Source organism: Mustelus asterias, chromosome 8 (assembly GCF_964213995.1).
Source record: "Mustelus asterias chromosome 8, sMusAst1.hap1.1, whole genome shotgun sequence".
NCBI lineage: Eukaryota > Metazoa > Chordata > Chondrichthyes > Carcharhiniformes > Triakidae > Mustelus > Mustelus asterias.
The window spans coordinates 139,051,529-139,071,107 of NC_135808.1; the positions used below are offsets into that span (position 1 = coordinate 139,051,529).

General features: G+C 47.0%; 1 protein-coding gene across 1 annotated transcript in view; it reads left to right on the plus strand.

Annotated features, from left to right (window-relative positions):
• LOC144497798 (collagen alpha-1(XI) chain-like) overlaps window positions 1–19,579 on the plus strand; it is a 494,895-nt gene that overhangs the window by 140,592 nt on the left and 334,724 nt on the right. The window contains exons 6-8 of the mRNA XM_078219235.1: window positions 9,045–9,152; window positions 10,488–10,586; window positions 12,443–12,916. Of these exons, the coding sequence (XP_078075361.1) occupies window positions 9,045–9,152; window positions 10,488–10,586; window positions 12,443–12,916 (681 nt within the window). The remainder of the gene's footprint in view (window positions 1–9,044; window positions 9,153–10,487; window positions 10,587–12,442; window positions 12,917–19,579) is intronic.

The following is a 19,579-nucleotide window of genomic DNA, read 5'->3' on the forward strand; positions in this document are numbered from 1 at the left end:
CCTCAACCTCCGTCATTCCAGTGAGAACAAACCAACATTGTCCAACCTCTCCTCAGAGCTGATGCCCTCCATACCAGGCAACATCCTGGTAAATCTTTTCTGTACCCTCTCCAAAGCCTCCACATCTTTCTGCTCGTGTGGCGACCAGAATTGAACACTATATTCCAAGTGTGGACTAACTAAGGTTCTATAAAGCTGCAACATGACTTGCCAATGTTTAAACTCAATACCCCGGCCGATGAAGGCAAGCATGCCATTTGACTTCTTGACTACCTCATTACAGGAAAGATGTTGAAGCCATTGAAAGGGTGCAGAGGAGATTTACAAGGATGTTGCCTGGATTGGGGGGCATGCCTTATGAGGATAGGTTGAGGGAGCTTGGTCTCTTCTCCCTGGAGAGACGAAGGATGAGAGGTGACCTGATAGAGGTTTACAAGATGTTGAGGGGTCTGGATAGGGTGGACTCTCAGAGGCTATTTCCAAGGGCTGAAATGGTTGCTACGAGAGGACACAGGTTTAAGGTGCTGGGGGGTAGGTACAGGGGGGATGTCAGGGGTAAGTTTTTCACTCAGAGGGTGGTGGGTGAGTGGAATCGGCTGACGTCGGTGGTGGTGGAGGCAAACTCGTTGGGGTCTTTTAAGAGACTTCTGGATGAGTACATGGGATTTAATGGGATTGAGGGCTATAGATAGGCCTAGAGGTGGGGATGTGATCGGCGCAACTTGTGGGCCGAAGGGCCTGTTTGTGCTGTGGCTTTCTATGTTCTATGTTCTATGTTCTCCACCTGCATTGCCACTTTCAGAGACCTGTGTATCTGTACACCCAGATCCCTCTGCCTATCAATACTCTTTAAGGCTTCTGCCATTGTCAGAGGCTACAGAAGGATATAGATAGGCTGGAAATTTGGGCAAAGAAATGGCAGATGGAGTTTAATCCAGATAAATGCGAAGTGATGCATTTTGGTAGAACTAACGTAGGGGGGAGCTATACGATAAATGGCAGAACCATAAACGGTTTAGATACGCAGAGGGACCTGGGTGTGCAAGTCCACAGATCCTTGAAGGTGACGTCACAGGTGGAGAAGGTGGTGAAGAAGTCATATGGCATGCTTGCCTTTATAGGACGGGGCATAGAGTATAAAAGTTGGGGTCTGATGTTGCAGTTGTATAGAACGTTGGTTCGGCCGCATTTGGAATATTGCGCCCAGTTCTGGTCGCCACACTACCAGAAGGACGTGGAAGCTTTAGAGAGAGTGCAGAGGAGGTTTACCAGGATGTTGCCTGGTATGGAGGGGCTTAGTTATGAGGAGAGATTGGGTAAACTGGGGTTGTTCTCACTGGAAAGACGGAGGATGAGGGGTGACCTAATAGAGGTGTATAAAATTATGAAAGGCATAGATAGGGTGAACGGTGGGAAGCTTTTTCCCAGGGCGGTGGTGACATTAACGAGGGGTCATAGGTTCAAGGTGACGGCGGGGGGAGGTTTAACACGGATATCAGAAGGACGTATTTTACACAGAGGGTGGTGGGGGCCTGGAATGTGCTGCCGTGCAAGGTGGTGGAGGCGGACACACTGGGAACGTTTAAGACTTATCTAGATAGCCACATGAATGGAGTGGGAATGGAGGGATACAAAAGAATGGTCTAGTTTAGACCAGGGAGCGGCGTGGGCTTGGAGGGCCGAAGGGCCCGTTCCTGTGCTGTATTGTTATTTGTTCTTTGTACTGTATATTTCCTATCTGTGTTAGACCTTCCAAAATGCATTACCTCACATTTGTCCAAACTAAACTCCATCTGCCATCTCTCCGCCCAAATCTCAAACTGATCTATATCCTGCTGTATCCTCTGATGGTCCTCATCGCTATCCGCACATCACCAACCTTTGTGTCGTCCGCAAATTTACTGATCAAACCAGTTACATTTTCCTCCAAATCACTTATATATGTTATGAACAGCAAAGGTCCCAGCACTGATCCCTGAGGAATGCCACTTGTCACAGCCCTCCATTCAGAAACACACCCTTCCACCGCTGCAAGCGAGCTTCTGTGACCGATGTCTGCTTATTCTCTGACCGAGCCAGTTTTATATCCGCCTTGCCAGCTCACCTCTGATCCCAATGCGACTTCACCTTCTGCACCAGTCTGCCATGAGGGACCTTGTCAAAGGCCTGACTGAAGTCCATGGAGACAACATCCACTGCCCAGATTTTGCTTGTAAGCCGGGAGCAGGAGCACAGCCTTGTGGTCTGATTTACCAAAGTGTGGGCGGGCGATAGAGCGGTAGGCATGTTTGATATTTGTGTAACAGTGGTCTCGGATGTTTGGGTCTCTGGTGGAACAGGAGAAGTGTTGGTGGTAACTTGGTCGGACGCTCTTGAGCTTGGCCACGATGAACAAGGCCTCGGAATGTTTCATCTCAAGGTTATTCGTAGTGGTGAATATTTCGTCCAGTGCGATGTTCATGTCCACATGGGGTGGGATTAAACTGCCATCAGGATGACGGAGGTGAACTCCCGCGGAAGGTAGTAGGGGTGGCATTTTAGCGTCAGGTATTCTAGGTCTGGGGAGCAGAAAGTTGCCAGTGTTGCTACCCCTGGGCACCATGATTAGGAAGCAGATCCCACCTCCCCTAGCCTTGCCTGAGGCCACTGTACAGTCAATTCGATGGATTAAGAAGCCCTCTGGTTGTGGGACACTGTCCGGTGAAGCAGGAGTGAACCAGGTCTCCGTGAAACAGAGCACACAGCAGTCCCTCAGTTCTCTTTGGAAAGTGAATCTGGCTTTATGTTGGCCTTCATTGTGAGAGGTTTCCAGTACAGGAGCAGGGATGTGTTGTTGCAATTATACAGGGCCTTGGTGAGGCCACACCTAGAGTATTGTGTGCAGTTTTGGTCTCTTTTTCTGAGGAAGGATGTTCTTGCTCTCGAGGGAATGCAGCGAAGGTTTACCAGGCTGATTCCGGGGATGACGGGACTGGTGTATGAGGAGAGATTGACTAGGTTAGGAATGTTTTCGCTGGAGTTCAGACGAATGAGGGGGGATCTCATAGAGACTTATAAAATTCTAACAGGATTCGACAGGGTAGATGCAGGGAGGATGTTCCCGATGGTGGGGGAATCCAGAATCAGGTGTCACAGTCTGAGGATTCGGCATAGACCATTTAGGATGGAGGTGAGGAGACATTTCTTCACCCGAAGAGTGATGAGGCTATCAAATTCATTACCACAGGAAGTAGTTGATGACAAAACATTGAATGTATTCAAGAGGCGGCTGGATTTAGCACTTGGGGCGAATGGGATCAAAGGTTATGGGGAGAAAGCAGGATTAGGCTATTGAGTTGGATGATCAGCCATGATGGTGATGAATGGCAGAGCAGGTTCGAAGGGCCGAATGGCCTCCTCCTGCTCCTATCTTCTATGTTTCAATGTTTTTTTAAGTTTGTCTGGCTTATTTTCCAGAGATTCCTTCTCCACCTCTGCCTCTCTGCCATTTCGTAACTAACTCACTATTTCTTTCTCAGTCTCCCTCTCTCTCTGGGCCAGTGAAGTGGATGAAGGGAATGGCAACCCCTCCCACACACACTGTCCATGACTCTGCTCGCCATCCTCTCTCATGTACTCCTGAGGATTCTGAAGGGAGTTGGTGGGAATTCCAAGCTTCTGACCAGAATTTTTGGGTTTTTCGTGAACTTAGGGTGGTGTGAGAGGAATCAAAGGGTAATTGTTCAAGGGTGTTTTTGTGACTGGAAGGAGGTTTCCAGGGGCAGTTTCCAGGGGGGGGGCAGTTTCCAGGGGGGGGCAGTTTCCAGGGGGGCAGTTTCCAGGGGGGGCAGTTTCCAGGGGGCAGTTTCCAGGGGGGGGCAGTTTCCAGGGGGGGGCAGTTTCCAGGGGGGCAGTTTCCAGGGGGCAGTTTCCAGGGGGGGGCAGTTTCCAGGGGGGGGCAGTTTCCAGGGGGCAGTTTCCAGGGGGCAGTTTCCAGGGGGAGCAGTTTCCAGGGGGCAGTTTCCAGGGGGAGCAGTTTCCAGGGGGGCAGTTTCCAGGGGGGGGCAGTTTCCAGGGGGGGGCAGTTTCCAGGGGGCAGTTTCCAGGGGGGCAGTTTCCAGGGGGGCAGTTTCGGGGGTGGGGGGGAGTTTCCAGGGGGGCAGTTTCGGGGGTGGGGGGGAGTTTCCAGGGGGGCAGTTTTGGGGGTGGGGGGGAGTTTCCAGGGGGGCAGTTTCGGGGGTGGGGGGGAGTTTCCAGGGGGGCAGTTTTGGGGGTGGGGGGGAGTTTCCAGGGGGGCAGTTTCGGGGGTGGGGGGAGTTTCCAGGGGGGCAGTTTCCAGGGGGGCAGTTTCCAGGGGGGCAGTTTTGGGGGTGGGGGGGAGTTTCCAGGGGGGCAGTTTTGGGGGTGGGGGGGGGGAGTTTCCAGGGGCAGGATGTTCCACGGGGCTCAGTTCTCAGTCTCCTGCTTTTTGTGGTAGATTTTAATGATTTGGATGTAAATGTCAGGAGATGGTCAAGAAGTGTTGCCAATAATTCCAAAATGGACGACATGGTTGATAGTGAGGAGGATTGTTGGAATCTGCAAGAAGGTATCGATAGACTGATCCAGTGGGCAGAAAAGTGACAAATAAACTCAACCCAGCGAAACATCAGGTGATGTGTTTGGGAATCTAAAACAAGGCAAAGGATTACACAATAAATGGGAGGATACGGAAAGGGATGGAGCAAGTGGGGGACCTTGGGCTGAATGTCCACAGATCCCTGAATGCAGCAGGACAGATTGATCAGGTGGTTCAGAAGGCACATGGAATCCCTTCAGTTATTGGCCACAGTCTACAATCTGGAAGCAGAGAGGTTCTGCTGGGACTGTATAAATCATTAGTGAATTCACAACTCGAGCACTGTGTGAAGTTCTGGTCGCCTCATTACAGAAAGGATGTAGTTGCCTTCGAGAGGGTGCAGAGGAGATTTACAGGGATGTTGCCACCCAGGATTGGAAAGGTTGGATAGTCTGAGGTTGTTCTCCTTGGATCACAGGAGGCTGAGGGGAGATTTAATTGAGATGTACAAAATTGTGAGAGGCCTGGGTGGAGTGGATGGGAAGGACTTGCTTACTTTAGCAGAGAGGTGAGTGACTAGAGGGCAGAGATTTAAAGTGATTGACAGAAAGTTTAGAGGGGGAGGTGAGGAAAGTGCTTTTCACCCAGAGGGTTGTGAGGATCTGAAACATTCTGTTTGAAAGTGGAATAGAGACAGAGACACTCAACTCATTTAAAAGGTCTCTGGATATTTCTGTAGCCTGCAGGACCATGGGCTGAACACTGGAAAGTGGCATTAGGCTTGGACCAGGACAGACATAATGGGCCGAGTGGCCTCTTCCTGTGCTGTAAACCTTGTACGCTTCTAAGAGGGCCTGTAACTGTCAGGAAAGATGGAACAGGCCGGAGCTTTTCCCTTGAGTACAACGGGACCCGGACGAGGTTATCCAACCATTTAATTATTTCATTGCTGACCTGTACCCCAGCACCCAATCAAAACTCACCCATCACAGCTTTGGAAACTCCATTGAACGCCCCCCGCCGCCCCCCCCCCCGAATCCAGAGTCTCATCCCGGGAATTGAGAGGGAGGGGGAATAGGGCTGAAGGGTTGATGTTCTCTCTGCCGGATGACGGGGGGATGAATTGTGAATCGACTGATTACTCTCACAGTGATTGGTGAACTGATAATCTGGGGGAGAGAATTTTAGTTCAATGTCTAACAGAAATCCTGTTTCCATGGACACGCGACAAAGGAGAGAATCATGGGTAAATCTCAAGTCACTCGCTGCTTAGTTGCTGTGTCTGCTTTTCCATTTCCCGCAGCCCCCCCCCCCCCCCCCCCCCCGTCAAAGAAATAGATATCAGCATTGCTGTTTACACTGCGTCTGCCCAGAATTGGGTATCTTCAGACAGCAATTAGTGCTAATTGAGCACAAATATCAAATCCAGGACAGATGTCAGCCAAAGCATCTGTACCTGCCTCTGATAGGAGCTGCAGTAAATGAGAAAGGGTTAATGTGACATCACAAACTTGGTAAATCTGGGCAGCTGGCTGTGTCTAATATCACTAACACTCCAAATTCCCTGTGCTCCGCTGAAACGGGGAATAAGAAACTGTTTAACCATTTCACCGGAAGATTCTGTTTGTCACCAATGTTCTAACTTTCTCAACCTGCTGCACAGAACAGGCATCCTTCGATAATCACTCCCTCGTCCAGTCATTGTGAAAGTTTAATTTGTACAGAAAACAAAATCCAAACTGTAGCATCTGCGGTATTTAGCTTTCAATTTTCATCTGATCTTCAGTCTCTGTGAATAGAATCACAGAAAGAGGCCATTCTGCCCACTGTGTAAGTGTTGGCTCTTTGTTAGGGCTCTTCAATTCGACTCACTCCCCTGTCCCTCAGTCCTGGAAGCTTGTTCCTTTTCCAGTATCTGTCCAATTCCCTTTTGAAAGTTATTATTGAATCTGCTTCCACCGCCCTTTCAGGCAGCACATTCCAGATCACAACAACTCACTGTGTCAAATAAACTCCCCTCATCTCCCCGGAGAACTGAGCAGTAACTGGGCTGCAGTCAGCAGCAGTAAAACGACACGTATGGGCTCATTCTCCAGCCAAGACAGTCAGCGTAACAGACTTAAAGAGATCAAAAATGATGGTTTCTTTCAGCTCCTCCATCAATCTTTCAACCAAGTTAGAGCAGAGTGGAAACTCTGCTGGATAGAGGGGTTTCACTAGCCTGGGATCATCACACATTCCATCAATCACACCTCCCAACAGCTCCATGATGTCACTGCCTGTTGCTCAGAGCCCATTGGCTTTCCCAGTCTGTACCTTGCTCTGCCTCAGAGCTCCCTGACTCTTACCGGGCTGTTTAAATATTACAAACCAATATCAAATGTTGTGTATGACCTGCTGTCAAGCATTCCCACTCGACATTTAGAAATCATAGAAACCCTACAGTGCAGAAAGAGGCCATTCGGCCCATCGAGTCTGCACCGACCACAATCCCACCCAGGCCCTACCCCGACATCCCTACATATTTACCCGCTAATCCCTCTAACCTACGCATCTCAGGACACTAAGGGCAATTTTAGCATGGCCAATCAACCTAACCCGCACATCTTTGGACTGTGGGAGGAAACCGGAGCACCCGGAGGAAACCCAAGCAGACACGAGGAGAATGTGCAAACTCCACACAGACAGCGACCCAAGCCGGGAATCGAACCCAGGTCCCTGGAGCTGTGAAGCAGCAGTGCTAACCACTGTGCTACTGTGCCGTCCCTTTGTGTCACCTTTGCCACATTCATAGATTCATAGAATCCTACAGTGCAGAAAGAGGCCATTCGGCCCATCGAGTCTGAATCGACCACAATCCCATACAGCCCGATAACCCGATGCATTTACCCTAGCTAGTCCCCCTGACACTAAGGGGCAATTTATCATGGCCAATCCACCTAACCTACACATCTTTGGACTGCGGGAGGAAACCGGAGCACCCGAAGGAAACCCACACAGACACGGGGAGAACGTGCAAACTCCACACAGACAGTGACCCAAGCTGGGAATTGAACCCGGGTCCCTGGCACTGTGAGGCAGCAATGCTAACCACTGTGCCACCGTGCCACCCTTCCTGCCAGTGAGGAGTTCCACAGTGGGAGAGTGTGATTACAATGTGAGTAAAGGAAAATACTGCAGATGCTGGAATTCAGGAATATAAACAGAGAATGCTGGATAAACCCAGGAGGCCTGGCAGCTGCCGCAGAGAGAAAAACAGAGTTAAGCTTCTGAATCCAGACGACTCGTTGCTGGGAAGGACTGAATGGCCTTCCCCTCTTCCTAACCCTGGGCACAATTCCACAAGCGATCTGCCAATCTTAACACCTCGCTACTGACAGTGATTAAAAATACAAAATCACAGAATCCTTCAGCAGGGGAGGCCATTTGGTCCATCGTGCCTGTCTGTGCCACCTCTTTGACGAAGCTATCCAATTAATCCCACTCCCCTCACCCCCTCTCATTCCTGTCATTCCTATTTGTTTAACAAGTATTTATCCACTTGTCTGGATGAGTGCGACTCCAACAACACTCAAAACACTTAACAACATCCAGGACAAAACAACCCATCTGATTGGCACACCATCCATCACCTTAAACGTTTACTCCCTCCACCACCAAGGCACAGTGACAGCCGTGTGTACCATCTACAAGATGCACTGCAGCAACTCACCAAGGCTCCTTCAACAGCACTTTCCAAACCCATGACCTCTACCATCTCGAAGGACAAGAGCAGCAGATACCTGGGAACACCACCACCTGGAAGTTCCCTCCAAGTCACTCACCATCCTGACTTGCAAATATATCGCCGTTCCTTCAGAGTCGCTGGGTCAAAATCCTGGAACTCCCTCCCTAACAGCACTATGGGTGTACCTACACCGGCAGCTCACCACTACTTTCTGAAGGGTAATTATGGATGGACAATAAATGCTGGTCTAGCCAGCGACGCCCATATCCCATGAAATAATCTTTTAAAAATCTAATTTCCTGTTGAAAGTCTTTGTTGAATTGCTTTCATTGCCCTTTCGGCAGCACATTCCAGATCATAGAATCACTGAATTGTTACAGCACGGAACGAGGCCATTCAGCCCATTGAGTCTGTACCGGCTCCCAAAAGTGCTATCCAGCTAGTCCAATACATAAGCCCAAGAGAGAACACAAACTGTACCTTGTTACTGGGCTATGATAGTGAGCAGTTGGTTGGAAGTTCTGGACATTGGGCTGACTGGATGAAAATATGCTGGAGATTGGTTTTTGTGCGTGTGAGCGATGATGCACGATGGATGATATATAACTGGCTGCTGATTGGCCAGCATTCACTGTGCATCAGTGCACAGGGCCATGCTCCATCTCACTCTTCAGAACATATTTTCATTTCTTATGGTCTGTGAAAAGGTTGATTCTGCTTAGCCAGGTCCTCCTGGATTGCACTAACATTAACTGTGATTGCGTTTCCCTCATGGTGCAGTACTCTCCGGAAGAAATACTGGAATATGACTATGATTATAGTGATGAGTTTGACTATCGGCCAACTGAGGAAAAATCAACACTGGAAGGGACAGAATCCCCAACTGAGGTAACAAAGACCAGATTCCAATCCTCAGCATGGTCTGTTATCTTTGTCCACTCATCCTGTCCATCCTCTGGTCATTCTCATCAAACTCACCATTCACTTTTCTCCAGAACAACTCTTTCCTGTCTTTCATTTTCCTCAATCCCTCCTGCCTACAATCCCTCCCTCCCCCCCTTTCCCTCAATCCCTCCCTCCCTTTCCCTCAATCCCTCCCTCTCTCCCTTTCCCTCAATCCCTCCCTCCCTCCCTCCCTTTCCCTCAATCCCTCCCTCCCGCCTTTACTCTCAATCACTCCTTCCCTTCCTTTCCCTCAATCCCTCCCTCCCTCCCTTTCCCTCAATCCCTCCCTCCCGCCTTTACCCTCAATTCCTCCTTCCCTTCCTTTCCCTCAATCCCTCCCTCCCTCCCTCCCTTTCCCTCAATCCCTCCCTCCCGCCTTTACCCTCAATTCCTCCTTCCCTTCCTTTCCCTCAATCCCTCCCTCCCTCCCTTCCTTTCCCTCAATCCCTCCCTCCTTTACCCTCAATTCCTCCCTTCCTTTCCCTTAATCCCTCCCTCCCTTTCCCTCAATCCCTCCCTCCCTTCCTCCTTTACCCTCAATCCCTCCCTCCCTCCTTTACCCTCAATCCCTCCCTCCCTCCTTTACCCTCAATCCCTCCCTCCCTCCTTTACCCTCAATCCCTCCTTCCCTTGCTTTCCCTCAATCCCTCTCTTCCTTTCCCTCAATCCCTCCCTCCCTTTCCCTCAATCCTTCCCTCCCTCCCTTCCTTTCCCTCAATCCCTCTTTTCCTTTCCCTCAATTCTTCTCTCTCTCCCTCCCTGTCTCCACACGGTTTTTATTCACAGCTGGGAGTCAGGAAGACAGATCAGTTGCCCCCACGGCCTTCGATTCATACTTCTTGTCCTGTTTTCCTGCCATCATTATTTATGCTCTTTTCCATTCCATCTCTCACCACATTTTTCAGAAAAAGAAATCCATTTCATTCATCAAATTGAAGAAGGATGTTGGACAAACTAAAACTAAGAACATAGCGACAAAGATTACTTCCAAAAAAATCTTTACGTCTGAGAAGAGGATACAGAACTTGTCCAGTCACCAAACAGCATCAAAACTCAAGGTTGGGCCAAAGGTAGCAAAAGCGATCAAGATCTTCTGAGGAGTCAAGACTGGAAGATCTCTGATGATAGACTTGAATGACCCTTAACCCCGCCCTCCCCCATGACCCCACCTCTTCTTTCCCACCCTCAATCACTCTGGCTGAATCTGCCAAATTTTCACTTGATTTAAGATGTGTCATTAACTAAACTCTGCAATGTTTTATCTCAATTTCAACTCAGGTTCTGAACAATGTGTTGCCAGAACAGACTGGAGAGGAATATTACTACGAAACCTATGAAGAAACCACCAGCTCAGCAGCCAGAGAGAAAGTTAATGAGGTAAAAAACAAAACCTGGGAAATCTTGTCTCAGTTTATCCTGTCAGAACCTTTGCAATCTTTACCGTGTGCAAATTTACCAGTTTATATTAGCCTGGGTTTTTTCCACGTTCTGAGAGATTGGTGGCCAGGCTTGAGAGAGTTTCAAAAGAGAAAGACTCTGATCCAAACCTGAGATTAGCGGCAGTGCCATGGATGTTGGAAGAGGTAAGTGGTAAAGTGAGAAGATGGAGTTCAGTCCTGATCTCACTCTGGAAGCATATTGGAGAGTTACTGCTCATCTAAAAACACCAAGCATGTTTGGACTGAGCTGAATCCAGCATTTTCATTCCAGTTGCCAATAACATCATGAATTTTAAGCATTTTAAAATTTTTGACAAACTGCTCTTTAAGTTGGATTTGATGAGTAACAAATTGCACAATTTGTTTGACATAAATTCAATCACCAGACATTACATTTGCTGCTTCTATTTAACATGTCGGTAAATGAGAATCAAAGCTCGAGGCAATGGCTAATGAGGGTGGAAGTTTAAACATTTATTTGACTTTATTTGATTCAGCAAATCTTACACTGGGTTCCGCTGCAGCCTGCTTGGATTGGGTCTTTGATACATTAGGATCAATAGGAGGTCATTAAGGCTCTTTGAGCCTGTTCCACTATTCAATTTGACCAAAGCTGAAATGTAACTCAATCTATGCCCCACCTTGAATTTTAACACTGAGTCGGAATCCATCAACCTCCAATTTGAGAACTCTGAATAACCCCAGAGTCACAGCCTCTTGGGGGAGTGAGTTCCAGTTTGCTACTTCCCTCGCGTGATCTCACCCCTGAATGGCCAAGTGTTTATTTTAAAGTTATATTCCTCCCTGTTCTGGACTCTTCCCACTGACAGCAAGGGAAAGTGAAGTCACTTCATCCTGACACTACACTTGGAGTTTAAATATACCCTTAAGCTGGACAGTCATCTCAACAGAGGCCTCAGTCTAGACGTGTGCTGAGTTGCTCTTGTTCCTCAGGTACGAGCTGTACAGTTTCAGGTTCCTCTGTAACTTGCACCAGGCTCTATTCACACAGTTACATCAAATAGAAGTCACAGACACAGGCCTCTTGGTGTTTATCCTTCACACGAACCTCCCCTTCCCAGGCCGCCTTTAACTCACCCTATCAGCACAACACTTCGTTAACCAAGATTCAAGCTGAGTTCTGAGCTTTGTGTTTAAGAAGTCGCTTGTTATATTCCCCAGAAATGGTTCCAAACATTTTGTAAACCTAAAGTTACAATCCCCATGATTAGACAAGATGATAAAAAGTCTTTGGGAGAGTTTATCTCACAGTTTTTTCTGAAACATTGAGCTTTCCAATATCAGCATCATTCATAGCAACCAAATCACTGAGAAAAGCTGAAATGAATCAAAGGAAAATAAAGTTAAAAATTCTGATCCATCCATTGCCTCGACACGGACAGTTGCTTTGCAAAGACTACCAAGAGATGAAGATGTCAGAGGAAATATTTCCTCATTCATTTCAAATTCCCAATAGCTGTTGAATTTGTTCATGAATAATTGCTCCTTTTATTTTATATAGGTCAGACCTCTGCATGCAGTCTGACTATTTTATATAAATGTGCTCTTCATAATGGTAAAGCCACTTCCTGATGCAAGTAAATGGGTCAGTGTGACCTATAAAATGCAACGGTTGTCCCACTCACTCAAAAAACAGAAGAGAGCAGCATCAAACATCTCTGGGGCTACTTTGCAATGCACCGTGTTGTCGAGTTAAGCTGGCGCTTTGCTAACACAATGCTAATATCATTTTTCATTTCCCAAACACTGTGAACTTCACTTGGATTAAATAAGACAAATACTGAGGACGACTATAAAGAGGAATATCTGACTGGAGAGGATTATTATCTCGAGAAGAAAGAGACTGAAGAAAAGGAACAGGATCTCAACGAGTATGACCTGAACGAGTATGATTTCAAAGAGTACGATCCCAGTGAATATGACCTCAAGGAGTATGATGGCAAAGAGCATGACCTCGATGGGCATGACCTCGATGGGCATGACCTCGGTGGGCGTGACCTCGATGGGCGTGACCTCGATGGGCATGACCTTGATAGGCATGATGTCAAAAATTCTTCCAGCAAAGGAACAGGCACTGATGAGCATGATTTCAAAGCGTATGATGTTGAAGAATATGACCCCAGTGAATATGACGCTAAGCGTTATGAAGATGAATATTATTATGAAATCACAGAATATGAGGATAAGGACCCAACGACCACATCTTCCCGGGATGAGTTTGGTCCTGGGGTCCCAGCCGAGACAAGTGTAAGTTCACAGATTCTTTACTGCAAGCTTTCAATTCCAATCGTTTCGCTTTAAAAATAATGAACTTAGCTTTCAGAAAAGATACACGGTGGTGATGCCGATCTTTTCTGATCTTCTCCAGCTCCCGGTCAGTTTACATCCCCAGTCCTGAGTATCTCCTGACAGCTCAGGAAAGGGGGACATTAATTGGTCAGATTTCAATTCCATATTATCAATAAATAAGTGGAATTATCAGAGAAATGAGTGATTGAGTTTCCATCTTGCCATGTGGCAAAGATTATGCCTCATGTATATGAGAAGGTGTCACAACAAATGTTATTTCACAAGATTAGGGTTGATTAAAGATAATCTAACAATGAACAAGAATCAGAGAGAAGCAATATATATGGACCATTTTCAAGTTGTAACTGGCAATATGATATTGCAAAGGGGTTGGAATACAAGATTTGATTTGATTTATTATTGTAAATGTACGGTGATGCAGTGAAAAGTATTGTTTATTGCGCGCTATACAGACAAAGCATACCGTTCACAGAGAAGGAAAGGAGAGAGTGCAGAATATAGTGTTACAGTCATAGCTAGGGTGCAGAGAAAGATCAACTTAATGCAAGTTAGGTCCATTCAAAAGTCTGATGGCAGCAGGGAAGAAGCTGTTCTTGAGTCGGTTGGTACGTGACCTCAGACTTTTGTACCTTTTACCCAATGGAAAAAGGTGGAAGAGAGAATGTCCGAGGTGCGTGGGGTCCTTAATTATGCTGGCTGCTTTGCCAAGGCAGCGGGAAGTGTAGACAGAGCCAATGGATGGAATGCTGATTTGAGTGATGGACCCTTTGTGCTTTCTTGTGGTCTTGGACAGAGCAGGAGCCATACCAAGCTGTGATACAACCAGAAAGAATGCTTTCTGTGGTGCATCTGTAGAAGTTGAGAGTCGTAGTGGACATGCCAACTCTCCTTAGTCTCCTGAGAAAGTAGAGGCGTGGTGGACTTTCTTAACTATAGCATCGGCGTGGGGGGGACCAGGACAGGTTGTTGGTGTTCTGGACACCTGAAAATCTGAAGCTCTCGACAATTTATACTTTGTCCCCGTTGATGTAGACAGGGGCATGTTCTCCTTTACACTTCCTGACGTCGATGACAATCTCCTTCGTTTTGTTAACTTTGAGGGAGAAATTATTGTCGAAAATGTGAACTTGTTCACTTTGGCAGGAAGAGTAAAAAAAACAGAATCTTATTTTGATGAAGAGATTGTCGAAGTTGGGATACAGAGGGCACATCAATCATTAAAAGTGCTCACAATATTCCAAATGTGGTGTGACCAGAGCCGGATACACCCTCAGCAATCCATCCCTCCTTTTGTATTCTCATCCTCTCAAAATGAACGCTGACATTGCATTTGCCTTCCTAACTACAACTCAACCTGCAAGTTAACTTTAATACAATCCTGAATTCGGACTCCCAAGTCCCTTTGCACTTCTGATTTCTGAATTTCTCCCCATTTAGAGAATAGTCTACACCTCTGTTCTTGCTACGCCAAAGTGCGTAACCTCACACTTTCCCACATTGTATTCCATCTGCCACTTCTTGGATAGTCAGAAGCTTTTTCCAACAGTGGAAGAGTTAATTACTAGGGGGCTTAGGTTTAAGGTGTGAGGGACAAGGAGATGAATGAGGCAAATTTTTTACACAAAGGGTGGTGAGTGCCTGGAACTCGCTGCCGGGGGAGGGAGTGGAAGCAGATACAATAGTGACTTTTAAGCGGCATCTTGACAAATACATGAATAGGGTGGGAATAGAGGGATATGGTCCCCGGAAGGGTAGGGGGTTTTAGTTCAGTCAGGCAGCATGGTCGGTGCAGGCTTGGAGGGCCGAAGGGTCTGTTCCTGTGCTGTAATTTTCTGTGTTCTTTGCCCACTCAGAGTTTGTTAACAGCAGAACAAAGTTAAGCAGGGTGTCAAAGGACAACCTGGGACATGTAACAAATGGCCCGAGTGGGTGGATGAGTGAAATGGGGCAAATGCAAGGTGGAAAGAGAGATTTTTAAAAAAAGTTGAAAATGAAACTGGCTTGGGCACAGAAAGCAGAGAGTAGCAGTGGAAGGGTACTTTTCTAACTGGCGGTCTGTGACAAGCGGTGTTCCACAAGGATCAGTGCTGAGGCCTCTGTTGTTTGTAATATATATAAATGATTTAGAGGAAAATGTAGGTGGTCTGATTAGTAAATTTGCAGATGATACAGAAATTAGGGGAGTAGCGGATAGTGAGGAGGATTGTCAGAGGATGCAGCAGGATATAAATCAGCTGGAGACCTGGGAATTTAACCTGGTTATTAAATGTGAGGTGATGCGATTTGGAAGGTCTACTGCGGAAGGAATGTATTCAGTAAATGGTAGAATCCATAGAAATATTAGCATACAGAGGAAGCGAGGTGTGCAGATCCAAAATTCCCTGAAGGTGGTAACTCAGGTGGTCAAGGTGGTCAGGAAGGCGTATGGCATTCTGGCCTTCATTAGTCGGAGCGTTGAGTATAGGAATTGGAAAATCATGTTGCAGCTGTATAAGACTTTGGTTAGACCGCATTTGGAGTATTGTGTACAATTCTGGTCACCACACGACCGGAAGGATGTTGATGCATTGGAAAGTGTGCAGAAGAGATTTACCGGGATGTTGCCTGGTTTGGAGGATATGGACTACGAAGAAAGGTTGACCAAACTTGGATTGTTTTCATTGGAGCGTCGGAGGATGAGGGGGGATCTCATAGAGTCATAGAGGTTTACAGCATGGAAACAGGCCCTTCGGCCCAACATGTCCATGCCACTCTTTTTTTTTAAACCCCAAAGCTAATCCCAATTGCCAGCATTTGGCCCATTTCCCTCTATACCCATCGTACCCATGTAACTGTTTAAATGCTTTTTAAAAGATAAAATTGTACCCGTCTCTACTACTACCTCTGGCAGCTTGTTCCAGACACTCACCACCCTCTGTGTGAAGAAATTGCCCCTCTGGACACTTTTGTATCTCTCCCCTCTCACCTTAAACCTATGCCCTCTAGTTTTAGGCTCCCCTACCTTTGGGAAAAGATATTGAGTATCTAGTTGATCTATGCCCCTCATTATTTTATAGACCTCTATAAGATCACCCCTCAGCTTTCTACGCTCCAGAGAAAAAAGTCCCAGTCTATCCAGCCTCTCCTTATAACTCAATCCATCAAGTCCAAGTAGCATCCTTGTAAATAGTTTCTGCACTCTTTCTAGTTTAATAATATCCTTTCTATAATAGGGTGACCAGAACTGTACACAGTATTCCAAGTGTGGCCTTACCAATGTCTTGTACAACTTCAACAAGACATCCCAACTCCTGTATTCAATGTTCTGACCGATGAAATCAAGCATGCTGAGTGCCTTCTTCACAACTATGTCCACCTGTGACGTCACTTTCAAGGAGCTATGAACATGTACCCCTAGATCTCTTTGTTCTGTAACTCTCCACAATACCGGACCATTAACTGAGCAAGTCCTGCCCTGGTTCAATCTACCAAAATGCATCACCTCAGATTTATCTAAATTAAATTCGATCTGCCATTCGTCAGCCCATTGGCCCAATTGATCAAGATCCCATTGCAATCTGAGATAACCTTCTTCACTGTCCACTATGCCACCAATCTTGGTGTCATCTGCAAACTTACTAATCATGCCTCCTATATTCTCATCCAAATCATTAATATAAATGACAAATAACAGTGGACCCAGCACCGATCCCTGAGGCACACCGCTGGTCACAGGCCTCCAGTTTGAAAAACAACCCTCTACAACCACCCTCTGGCTTCTGGCAAGAAGCCAATTTTGTATCCATTTAGATACCTCACCCTGGATCCCGTGAGATTTAACCTCATGCAACAACCTACCATGCGGTACCTTGTCAAAGGCCTTGCTAAAGTCCATGTAGACAACACCAACTGCACTGCCCTCATCTCCCTTCTTGGTTACCCCTTCAAAAAACTCAATCAAATTTGTGAGACATGATTTTCCACTCACAAAGCCATGCTGACTGTCCCCAATCAGTCCTTGCCTCTCTAAATGCATGTAGATCCTGTCTCTCAAAGTACCTTCCAACAACTTACCCAGCACAGATGTGAGGCTCAATGGCCTGTAGTTCCCAAGCTTTTCCCTGCAGCCCTTTTTAAACAAAGGCACAACATTTGCCACTCTCCAATCTTCGGGCACCTCACCCGTGACTATCGATGATTCAAATATCTCGGCTAGGGGACCTGCAATTTCCTCCCTAGCCTCCCACAATGTCCTGGGATACACTTCATCAGGTCCCGGGGATTTATCTACCTTGATGCGCTTTCAGACTTCCAGCACCTCCTTCTCTGTAATATGTACACTCCTCAAGACATCACTATTTATTTCCCCAAGTTCCCTAACATCCATGCTTTTCTCAACAGTAAATACTGATGAGAAATATTCATTTAGGATCTCACCCATCTCTTGTGGATCCGCACATAGATGACCTTGTTGATCCTTGAGAGGCCCTACTCTCTCCCTCGTTACTCTTTTGCCCTTTATGTATTTGTAGAAGCTCTTATGTATTTGTCGGACCTGATTGAGGTTTACAAGATTATGGCAGGCTTGGATAGAGTGGATAGTCAGAGTCTTTTTCCCAGGGTCAAAGAGTCAATTACTCAGGGGCATAGGTTGAGAGTGAGAGGGGCAAAGTTTAAAAGGGATGTAAGGGGCAGGTTTTTCACACACAGGGTGGTGAATGTCTGGAACGTGCTGCCGGAGGAGGTGGTGGAAGCAGATTTTATAACAACGTTCAAGAGGCATCTGGATAGATACAGGAATAGGCAGCGAATAGAGGGATATGGACCACATAGAGGCAAGAAAATATTAGATTAGAGAGACATCTGTGTCAGCGCAGACTTGGTGGGCCAAAAATAAATTTAAAAAATGAATAATTGATGGAAATGGCGGGGGGGGATGGGGGATGGAGGAGGTGAGGGCAGGGTGAGGGGGGGGGGGGTGGGGGGTTGGAGAAGGTGGGGGGATGGGTGGGGGGGGTGGGGAGGTGGGGGGAGGAAATGTGGGGGGTGTGGTGGGGGGCTGGTGGAGGAGACAGTTGGTGCTCTGAAGTTGTTGAACTCAACGTTCAGTCCGGAAGGCTGTAAAGTGTCCAATCGGAAGATGAGGTGCTGTTCCTTCAGTTTGCATTGGGGTTAATTGGAGCATTGCAAAAGGCCAAGGAGAGCAGGGGGGTGTGTTGAAGTGGAAAGTGCCAGGAAGGTCTGGGTCCTGCTTATGGATGGACTGAAGATGTTCAGCAAAGCGGTCACCAGTCTGCATTTGGTCTCTCCGATGTTGAGTAGACGCATTGGGAGCAGCGAATGCAATAGCCCAGATTGAAGGAGGCGCACGTGAAGCGCTGCTTCACCTGGGAGGGGCGTTTGGACCCTGTGATGGTGAGCAGGGAGGAGGTGAAGGGGCAGGTGTTGCACATTGGTTATAATCTTCCAAAGTTCCCTCGATTCTGGAAGGGTCCCCGTGGATTGGAAAATAGTGAATGTAACACCTTTATTCAAGAAAGAAGGGAGACAGAAAGCAGGAAATTAATCTGTTATCTGTCACAGGGAAACTGCTCCAATCCATTATCCAGGAGCAGGATTCTTAGAAAATCATAATTTGATCAGGCAAAGTAAACATGCGTTTGTGAAAGGGAAATCATATTTAACTAATTGATTTGAATATTTGGAGGAAGTAACAATGTGGATAAAGGGGAACCTGTGGATGTGATGTACTTGGATTTCCTGACGGCTTTTGATGAGGAGCCATGTCACAGGTTCCTGCATAATGTCAGTAAACATGGTGTTGGGTGTAGGGGGTATTGTGTGAGTGTGGATTGAGAGTTGTTCAGCTAACACGGAGCAGAGATCGGGATAAATGAGTGTGTTTCAGGTTGGCCAGATGTAACTAGGGGAGTGCCACAGGCATCAGTGCTGGGGCTATAGCTCTTTACAATCCATATCAGTGACTTAGCTCATGGACGGTACCTACATTTTCTGATGAAACCACAATAAGTAGACAGAGAACTTGTGAAAACAGTCTACAATTGGGACTCCAACAGGTTAAGTGAGTGGGCAAAAAATTGTCAGATGGTGTATAATGTGGGAAAATGTGAACTTGTCCACTTTCACAGGAATAAAGAAAAAGCAGCAACTTATTTAAATGGGGAGAGATTACAGAACTCTGAGTTACAGAGGGATCTGGATGTCCTGGTACATCAATCAGGAAATGTCACACACAGGTACAGTAAGTGACCAGGAAGGAAAATGGAATGTTGGTGTTTATTGCGAGAGAAATGGAATGCAAAAGTTGGAATATTTTTCTGCAGACGTGCGGGGTGTTGGTGAGACCACATCTGGAGTACTGCGTACAGTTTTGGTCACGTTGCATTAGAAGCAGGTCAGAGAAGGTTTGCTCGACTCATTCCTGGGATAAAGCGTGGAATTTTCCCATCCCGCTCGCCACGGGAATCAGAGTGGGTGGGGGGGCGGACCATACAAAGGTGTGTTGACCTCGGGTGGGATTTTCCGGCCTTGGGATGAGTGTGGCTGGAAAATCCCGCCCAAAGGGTTTATTTTTAAAAATCATTCATAGGATGGGCCAGC